This window comes from Panicum virgatum, chromosome 8N, assembly GCF_016808335.1.
Source record: "Panicum virgatum strain AP13 chromosome 8N, P.virgatum_v5, whole genome shotgun sequence".
Taxonomy (NCBI): Eukaryota; Viridiplantae; Streptophyta; class Magnoliopsida; order Poales; family Poaceae; genus Panicum; species Panicum virgatum.
The window spans coordinates 12,193,573-12,204,075 of record NC_053152.1 but is presented as its reverse complement, the minus strand read 5'-3'; the positions used below and the strand labels follow the sequence as shown (position 1 = coordinate 12,204,075).

The 10,503-nt window shown below is 45.9% G+C and overlaps 1 protein-coding gene across 1 annotated transcript; it reads right to left on the bottom strand.

Moving 5' to 3' along the window:
* Positions 1 to 5,463: 5,463 nt before the first annotated feature.
* Positions 5,464 to 6,126, bottom strand: LOC120684790. The gene has a single exon (XM_039966665.1). The coding sequence runs from the start codon at positions 6,124 to 6,126 to the stop codon at positions 5,464 to 5,466; it is 663 nt and encodes a 220-aa protein (XP_039822599.1).
* Positions 6,127 to 10,503: the final 4,377 nt, after the last annotated feature.

Sequence of the window (10,503 nt, the reverse complement as noted above, 5' to 3'; positions counted from 1 at the left end):
CCATGTCGGAAGGCATCAACGGAGGAGTCCATAAACATGATTAAATCGGTAATCTTCCTTCGATATGGCGTCCCGAGAATCTTGATAAGCGATGGAGGAACACACTTCACGGGCAAAGACTTTGGTAAATGCTTGAAGAAATTGGGAATTGAACATAGAGTGTCCACGGCTTATCACCCCCAAACAAACGGACAAGCAGAAACTTCGAACAAGCAATTGAATGATATCTTAAAGAAGACCGTGGTAAAAGGAGGAAAAGATTGGTCGAAGAGACTAGATGATGCACTATGGGCATACCGTACGGCACACAAAACCCCGATTGGTATGACTCCTTATCAATTTGTTTATGGAAAAACATGCCACTTGCCGGTTGAGCTAGAACATAAGGCGTATTGGGCAATGAAGGAAATGAACTTTGATGCGGAAGCCGCTGGAATTAAAAGGAGAATCCAAATAAGCGAATTGGAGGAGTTAAGATTGAAAGCGTACAATAGTGCATCAATTTATAAAGAAAGGATGAAGAGGTGGTATGACAAGCGATTACAAAACAAGGAATTCAAAGGAGACAAGGTCCTACTCTACAATTCAGGATTCAAACTCTTTGGCAAAGGAAAATTACAAAGCAAATGTTATGGACCATACGTCGTACACTCAGTTTGACCCACGGGAGCGGTGACAATCATGGATGCGAAAGGCGACCAATATGTAGTGAACGGACAGCGACTAAAGGTATTCTTGGAGCCCGACGTCGTGCCCCTTCATTACATCGACATATACACCATGGAGGAGGAACCGGAACGTCAAGCCTAATGACGTTAAGCAAGGTAAGTTTGTAAATATTCTCTTTTAGATTTTATTTTCATAGTTTTATTTCTATTCTGGATGAACTTTGAGTAAAACATAGGCTTCTAATTTATTGGTGTGCACCTCGGAAAAAGTTGAAGTCCAGGGGGCTGAAAAACCCCCGGGCCGGCCGGCCCAACACCCCTAGGCCGGCCGGCCTAAGCCTTCTCGTGTGCGAATCGGTCTCGATTTTTGGTAGGTGTGAGATAAGGAAATTTCAAACCTGTGCCTTATAGATTTCGCATACCAAAACCGAAGATATTTTGGACTTCTCGTCCAAGTCTTTTCGGGATATAAATAGAGGCGCGGGTTAGATCTGTTCCCTCATACTTTTCAATCTACACCACCACCTCGTGAGAGACTTCGACAATGGCCGGTCCAGCGAGTGCAAGAGCCATGATTGCAGCAATGGAGATCGAGGAGAGGGGTTGGACGCCCGACACTCTCACGCCAAAGACGCCTAGCCCCATCTCGGCAACCGGTGCGCAGCCCCTCCTTGTCGAAGCAAAGCGATGTGAAGCGAAAGCCCCTCCGAAGAAATTCAATACTCAGGTAAGGATGAGCATTGGAGGGAAGAGCCTTCAATGGTGCAACGAGAAGCTAGCTCAAGCCCAAAGGGTGGTCGTCGTCATTAGCAGCGATGAAGATGAAGGCGAGAGGTGACAAGACAAAAAGCCACCCGCGCCAAGGCGTTCCTTGCGCCTCCTCAGAGTTAAAAGAAAGAACTACATCGACCACACCCCGGAGCCGAAGGACTATGCGGGGGACAGCGATTGGGAGAGCATCATGAGCCCTGGCTCATGGGGTGCCACCAGTCGTGACTACGACGATGATTGGCCGGGGTGGCCCGAAGAGGAGAGAAGGGAAGAAGACGACCCCTCCGGAGGTGATAGCGGCAAGAAGAAGAAGGACGACGATGAGCCCGAGGACGATAGCCCCAACTGCAGTGGGCATCACTCCAGGTGCTGTTTCAAGTGCCGCAATGAAATCGCGTATCTCCGCGCCTCCATCGATAGGTGTCACGATCAAATCGTGGCAATGGATCGAAGGATGGATGACATCGAGAGCTTGGTTGAGAGAGACTAGAACTTCCTTGTCCGTAACATAAGGAAGTTATTCGGGATGGTCGGAGATCTACAAAAGCAAGGAGGAGGAGGGCGTCCAAGATGCAATTGCTCGAGGTGCCGTTGAGAACGCCGACGAGTGTCACACCCGTTTTTTATATCATTGCGACGAGGACGCCGCATAATCTAAGCATGGGGGGGGAGGTGTGACGACTCGTAGATTGAATTTTGGTCTTTGTTTACTCGAAGTTCGTCGTGTGAGTGTGCTTTATTTTTCGCATGTGTGAGAGTCATAGTTTAGCGTTGTGTGCTTTATTTTTCGCATGTGTGAGAGTGAGTCTTAAATTAGTGTTGAGTCATGAAAACAAAATAAAAAGAGTCTTTGTTTTTTGTTGGATCGTGCAATTTTATTTATGCATTCAATTTTACTTTATTTTCTTTAAAGCAATTGTTCACGAGCGTTGTCATGAAAATTAATTCGTATTTGTGGAGCTTAGTAAATTAATCGTCCATGTTAATACCCACACTTGAGCTTTGATCTAGCACTTGGTTTTGATTATGCTTGCGAGTAAGGCATGATTTGGAGGACTTTAATTTCATAAAAATAATAAAACCCCTACAAACATAAGGTTGATCAAGTTCTTGGCAAGTTGAGAGTAAAAATCCTATCATCCACAAGCTATATTCGTTCCACCATAAGTATTGGATGTACATTGAGTTGAGTTAGGATTTCTTTCTCTTGGGAGTTTTAATTTCGAGCAATGATCATGTCCATATTTTTCCATCTCGGAATTGCTAGCCCCGTCAATATTCGGTAATGAGAATTCCTCATTGGAACAACTCATGATATCTACCGGATTCCAAAACCCGAACCCGAGATTATCTTGTTTATTATCGTCTTCCTTGACCACAACCCAATTGAGAGGATACGTTTTGTTTCTGCGCATGATTTGTATAAAACATAACTTTGGGATGAAGAAAGGAAGGAGTACTGGAAAGATGGACCGAATCCGACCTGGGAAAGCCCCAGGCCGGCCGGCCTACACCCCTTGAGCCGGCCGGCCTAGACCTCTCTGGTCTCGGTTCGGGCTCTAAAAATTTAGGGAGACACTTTGGAGATTTGCCTATCTATGTTTTATAGAAAGTGTCCTATGAAAAGGTTCGGAGAAGAGAAAGAAAAAAAATATGTATGAGAAGAAACAAATAAATGAAGGGATTATATGATTGGAGAAGTGCAAAGAGATATCACCTTGTTGTTTGAAAATAATATCCTCAATTCCAACCATGTGCAATCCGACAACGAGGACGATGCTTGTGCCTTGAAGTCAATCTTTTTATGCCTTTGCACATGTCCACCATTCTAAATCTTCTTACCCTTGAACCCTTTACACTATGGAGAAACTCTCATGATCATTGGCTCGGAAGGTAAGCAATCATCAGAAGGTTTTCTTAATTTGACAATATATGTATATACTTTGCTAAGCCTCACCTATAACCCCACTTTATACTTGAGAGACTTTCGGGAGATGAGAGCTTGCAAATAAAAATAGGATAGCCACCTATATTGAGAGACATGAAAGGACTTGTGCAAGAATTTTTGGTCTAACCTTTGTTGCAGGGTATTTTGCTTCTAAAAAAAAAGAGAGAAAAGCCTCCAAGGATGGCAAGAAAAGCAAGCGATGTCGATATTCGAGTTGCCGGCTAAAGGTAAGAGTTGTGGAGTAATATTGGATGAGTTTTTAAACGCCCATGATATGATTATCCTCGCTGCTCCTCTGACCTTTGTTTAAAGAAATATGGTTAGACTTGTTTGCATAAGTAAATTTTGCAATTCAAGAACTCTTGAGCAACCCATGGAAGGATTTGAAGATTTGATTTGCTCGAGGACGAGCAAAAGCTAAGCATGGGGGGAATGTTGGCGCTCCTTAAGTATCCATTTTATTATACAATTAGGAGTTGTTTTGGTAAATTCTTCGGGATGATTCATGTACTAACCCGCCACTTGGCACCCGAACTTGACCGTTTTCGATTTTGTCCTGGATTTTGGAGCATGTTGCATTTTTGACAGGAAATTGGACAATTTCGGAGATGTTTTGACGCATGGTTACAACTGGGCTAAGATGAGGAATAAGAGGAAGATTCAACACGCAAAAGATGGGATCGAAAGGGGCCAGAAAAGGCCCAGGCCGGCCGGCCTAGCCCTTTTCGGAGTCCATTTGATCTCGGTTTTCTTCTGTACGAAGTATGCGTCAACCCTAATCTATGTTTTACCAAAACCACCGACCATATTTGCCTATAAATACCCCGAAGCCTCCGTCAAAGAGAGCACCGCAGAGGGGGGATCGCGGAGAGCATCCAGGGAGATCGCAGAGATCGCAGAGAAGAGCATCCAGAGATACGTTCGAGTTAGACACAAGAGAAAGGCGACACCAGAGGCCTCATCTTCCCTCGGCGCCGCTGCAAGTTGGAGGACAGCAAGGGATCCATCCCTTGCCGGAGGTTTCGCCACCATGATCGACTACGCTTCGCTTAGCTTCATGGGGTAAAGTCCTCATTTGTTCATGGGGTTGTAAGGAGATCTTGAGTTGTAATTGCCGAATCCTTTATGAGATTGATCTATCATGATTCTTGTTGATGATGCTTTGATGCCTAATAGTTCGCGACTTGGCTTTGGGTTTGCTTTGCTCTTGCATGGTTTACTTAGATTACATCAACTATCGTGTTCTTGTTGATTCGTTACCGATTATCCTCATGTAGTGACAGTATGCGGGAGGGAAAGGTTTTGATCTTGGAACACACCTTTGGTAGATTAGATCTGTTCTTCGTTGCTCGGCGATTACATCTCTAGTGATCCTAGACCCTATGGACAAATGCTCTTCATATTTTGTGCACACATCTATCATTGCTCACTAGTCTAGATTAGATTAGATTGGTTAGATTAGATCTATTTCACACTCAAACACTCAATATAGATCTTTTGCCAGCATCATTAGTGCTTAGTTAAGCATAGTAATACACTTGTTCCGTGGATTGATAAACCTTGGGGGAATACTCTAAGGGAAAAGCTACACGATCCATGCACTTGCGGTACGTAAATTGGCGCTTTAAGAAGCGTCAATACGTAGGCGGCGCAGGAACATGATCCTTTGATTTACCCTTCTTCTTAGACCTTTTTGAGTTCGCTGGATCTTCTTTCATAAGTGTCTTCATAAAAGGTATAAGACTATCTTTCTGAGAGGGTGTGACTTCGACTTCTTTAATTTTCTGAGGATTTGGCCCAAATTTGACCCGGATCATCAAGCATTGCTCTTTCTTGGGTCGGAAGTCAAATTTCTCCTCTTTACTATTGATATGGAGTCGGATTTCTCCGGCCCCAACATCAATATGTGCATCTTCTGTATTGAGGAACAGCCGTCCTAGAATGTGAGTAGTCTCCTTCTGATTATCCATATCAAGTACCACAAAATCGACTGGGACAAAAATAGTCCCGTACACTCACGGGGACATCCTCAGCGATTCCTTCTAGGTGCCGTACTATGGAGTCAGCCAATTGCAACTACATGGGTGTCGGTGTCAACTCTGTGTAGTTGAGTTGGTCGAAGACTGCCTTCGGCATCACACTAACACTGGCTCCCAAATCACATAAGGCTTTGTCGAAGTTCTGTGCCCCTATCGAACATCTGATAGTTGGGAATCCTGGATCCTTCTTCTTCTCGGGCAATTGTTGAAGTATAGCTGCACTGCATGCCTCAGTGAGCTTGATTACTTTGGTAGTTGGCAGTGGTCGCTTGTTGTTGATTATGTCCTTGATATAACGAGCATAGGTCAGAACCTTCATCGCATCCATCAAGGGTACATTGATGTTCACTTGTTGTATTATCTCAACAAAGCGGCTGAACTGCTCATCTGTACTTGGCTTCCTTGCCCTCATAGGGAACGGCAATACTTGGGTATCATAAAATTCATGCGGAGCCGTCTTCCCTTCATGAACCTTCTCGGGTTCCTCCTCCCGAGGTGGTTCTTCTGCCACCGGGCTTGCTTTCTTCCTGTTAACATGGTTAGGATAAGGTGGGTCTTGAGTAGTTTTACCTCCTCGTGTGGTTATCGCCTTAACATTCTCCAAAGCAGGGGGCATGGTAGAAGCCACTTGAGCTAGTTGAGTCTCAATCATCTTGTTGAAACTAAACTGATTCTTGATGGCAGTGGAGAATTCGTCCATCTTGGCATGGATGGTCTCCATAGATTTGTCCATAGCGGCCAACTTCTTCTGAAGGGACTCACTGATCTTCGCTTGGTGGTAGACAAGATCTCTCAAGGTAGGCTGGTTAGGACCGAAAGAATTTGAATTTCCATTACCTCCTTGGTAATATGGGCGTGGTTGATTCCACCCCTAACCTCCTTGTGGACGAAACCCATTGGTGCCATTGAGGAATAGAGCTTCTTCTTGGGTTTCTGGAAAATTGTCGCTCGGATGTCCAACATTCCCGCAGACCTCGCCCGTCATGAGAGTTTCCAAGGCTTGAAGTGTTTGCATCTGAGCCTTATCTTAGGAATAATCCTCAAATTTCTTGAGGAGGAGATCAATCTTCATAGCGAGCATGTCGGCCTCCTTGACGGAGTGCATACCTCGCTGGCATGGTTGGAGGCGATCATCACTCCAACCTTGGTTGGAAACTATCTTCTCGATCAATGATGTAGCTCTTTCAATGGTCAGCGAGAAGAAAGCTCCACCCGCAGCGGCATCCACATGATCACGGGATGACTATGTCAACCCATTGTAGAAGTTCTGTAGAATGAGCCAATTATTCATTCCATGGTGCGGACACGCCAGAATATGCTCTTAAAGCCTCTCCCAAGCTTCTGGAATTGACTCATTTGATGCCTGCTGGAAGTTCGAAATCCGACCATGAAGAGCATTGGTTTTGCCCATCGGGAAGAACTTCGAGAGGAACACCTTGGCACATTTGTCCCAAGTATCCACAGCAGTCTTGTTAGCATAAAACCATTGCTTCGCTCTCCCCAAGAGAGAAAACGGAAACAGACGGAGCCGGATTGCATCTTGCGATACACCCTTGATAACAAAAGTACTGCAGAGCTCCAGGAACTGCTGGAGATGAGCGCTGGCATCCTCATTGGCCCTGCCACAAAATGGGCTGGCCTGCACCATCGTAATAAGATCCATCTTGGTCTCGAAATTTTCTCCTCCGGTGTTAACATCGGGTCCGGTCGGGACCTGCCTAGCAGACGGAGCAGAGTAGTCACGGAGTGTCTTCTAGGCCATAGCTCTAGGAGCTGACGACGATGCGATGACTGGATCAACTGCTGAGAGTGATCCCCCAGGTGATACGAGATGAGCTCGCGTCCTCCTCAAAAGTGACTCTGGATCAGAATGAAAGTTTTGTGGCAAGTCGAAACAGGTCATACACTATCCTGTTTTCATATCAACGAAGACAAGAAAACAAAGCCAAGTTAGCCTGTTTAGCAAGCGAATACCAATTTCGATTTTATTCACAACTCTGTCTATATATTTCACTCTGTGCCTTTCCTGGCAATGGCGCCAAAAATACTTGTTGGCGCCTACCAACGTCACCTATCGATGACGCCCGCAGACGCCAATTTGGGACGGCAGTATTTCATGAACCACGAATAGATTCGCAAGCGCACGAAATACCGCTGTAGCATTTTACCCGGGAGTATACCGGGGTGTCATTTATATTTCCGCAGGGAAGACGATGAGTGAGAGAATATATAGATCAGTTGGTGAGCTCTATCTAGATTGGATATTCTCATGCATAAACATGGGTAAGATAATAACATGGTAGGAGGTAGTGTGACACACACACAAACTACTCTTCTGGATAAAAGAATAAAGGTTACTTTAGGCCGGAAGCAAGGTAAAAGTCAGAGCTCGACTCAGCTATGCTAGGCTAGCTATATCTACACTTTCTCATTAGTTAGCTCGTCAGAGATTAAACTACACAACAGAGAGATCGCTATCGAAGTAACGGGAGGAGCCCGTACACCCCGGCGACTTTATGTACCTCCTACCCCCATACCGAACGTGGAGGATTACTAAAACGCACGGACAGGGCTGTCACCACCTGCCAGCTACCTCTACAAACTGTGGGTATAGTTGACATCCCGCAACTCTTAGCATACTAGACACCATGTCTACACTAGTAAGGGATACTCTAGTGTCCCGCGCGGAGCCCCCACCCTCCGGATGGACAGGCATGACACTAGAACAATCATACGAATGCTGGAGCAGTTGATAGAGTTCTAAGAACAAAACACTAACCATCTCCAGCACAGGGCGATCATGCAATGCAAGCATTGAATAATAACGCAGCCATGACAAGAAGCATATACTCGATAACTCAGAATATACTTCAAGCAGATATCGGTAACCATAGTCTAATTCTATTACAAACGACCAAATATTACAAGAGAGAGCTAGAGATGAACCCATACCAGACTCTCGAGCAACTCCGACGACTCGATGACTCCTAGACTTCTCCTAAACTCCACTAAGCCTAAAGACTATGCAAGGAATGTAAGAGAGGAAGTGAGAGGTGTAGTGTGTGTGTGTGTGTGTTCTATTCTCTACCCCCCTTCTATTTATAGCAGGGAGCCACCAGCCGTAGCACCCCAAACCGACGTTGTGAGCCAATAGTGAAGCGCCACGTGCCTTGGTTGAGGCGGTGGGGCCCATGGGCCTCGCTGGCCGACTAGGTAGGTCGGTCGGCCTGCCCGGGCCGCCAACCACCCCCAACTTCCTGGAGTGGGCTTGTCTTGGTCTCCCCTTGTCCTAAAGTTGAGGCACGGCCTGCCCCAACTGGGTTTGCTTCAGTTCTTGTGCTTCACTTGGTCCATTTGAGCCTGAATCGGTACTCTAATATTTTCTGTGATTTTGTGTCGGACCAAAGTGTGCTTGTAACCTGCATATTAGCTTGAAAACACAACTTGCATTTTCTAAAAGATAAAGTGTGATTTATGAACTTTATTGGATAAGGATGCGTGTAAGAAATGCAAACTCTCATGATTTTCTGATCAACTTGACGCCTGGAAATGGTCGTTAGTGAGCGTCAACAAACGAGCAAGTTGAAATGAATCTCCAACAATTTAGTGTTGCTTTGGGCTTTAATAAAAGATGCATCCTAGACCCCAACACACTTGTTGAGCGCTATTAGTATGATCATAGCTCTTGGTGGAGTGAAATTTCTAATGAACCCGTGAGTAGTAAGAACAGCATAGTTTCAATTCATAATCCTACTATAAGGTTTCTCACCAAGTGGCTCGCCATGGTTGTGCTTTCCCGCACAGACCTTCGCCTCTGTAGCTTGCCTGAGCTGCAGTGTCTGTATGCTATGGAAAATAAGATTCGCTTCTTGCCCGTCCGGAGCATGCTTGCTCATTGGCAGAAGATGATTACGGCCAAAGGCCCCATTGACATAACCCCACTGGTCACCCATGTGGCGAGGTATTTTAAAGTGATGGAGGGCGCCGAAGTCACCTTCTTGCCTAAGATGGAGGCGTACAGGTACGAGGTTGGTCTTGAGCATTTTGTGCAAGGGCACATGATGCGGGAAGGGCCAGGAAATTCTATCTTTATGTGTTACCCTGGGTATGATAGGGAGATCGAGCTTCCATGCCCGAGACTCTCTCTCTACTCGATGAAAAGCCTAACATTGCAGATGGAGAAAAGAGAACCCGCTTGACGGAGTGTTGCAGGTCCACAGATGAGGAACAGGACACGGCGTGGGCAAGCCAAAGCAGGTCCTTCACGACTCGCCTCGGCACAGCCGGGACCGTCCACGGAGAACATGAGCTTCGAGGAGGCGTACTGGCAATACAACTACGACCCGTACCAGGCCGGTAGCAGTGGATTCGCAGGTGGACAAGGACCATACTACCCCGCAGGTATGCATTCGTCCTATGGTCCATAGATGGGTCCCTCATGCTCAGCACGCTTCAACTATGAGGACCCGATTCTTCGGAGCATCGCGGATCTTTCGAACCGCATCAGCACACTTGGGACACAGCAGCAGGAGATGCAAGACACGATGGCACACAACACCCAGCTCACTCAGGAGAGCTGGGGGTTGACCTCCGCCCTGCAGTACGACGTCTCGAACGTCTTCATCCACCTTGGGCTGGACTATTAGCAGTCCCAGCCGTACCAGCAGCACCAGCCATACCAGCACGAGAACAACGACGAGGAGGAGGAGAACAACAACAACGACGAGGAGGACAAGGATGACAATGATGAGGACCCCAAAGAGGGAGAGCAGGACTCCGTTGAGGAGGACTGAGCTTCATCAAAGCTTGGGGGGGGGAGTCACACCGCTAGGTAAGTCATCGCACCCGTTTCTTTCATTCAGTTGCCATGCCAACAAAAATAATAATAGTAGTAATGAATAAATAATCTATAAACAAAAATACCAAAAATATTTACATGCTTTAAATAAAATATATGAATGGAAATCTGTGTGAGCGCTTACTTTGGAAATGATGAATAGTTGCTCTGTTTAAACTCTGTATGTGCCTTGTTTACAGCTTTTTACTCTCCTAGTACCTGAACTAGTTGGCACATAGT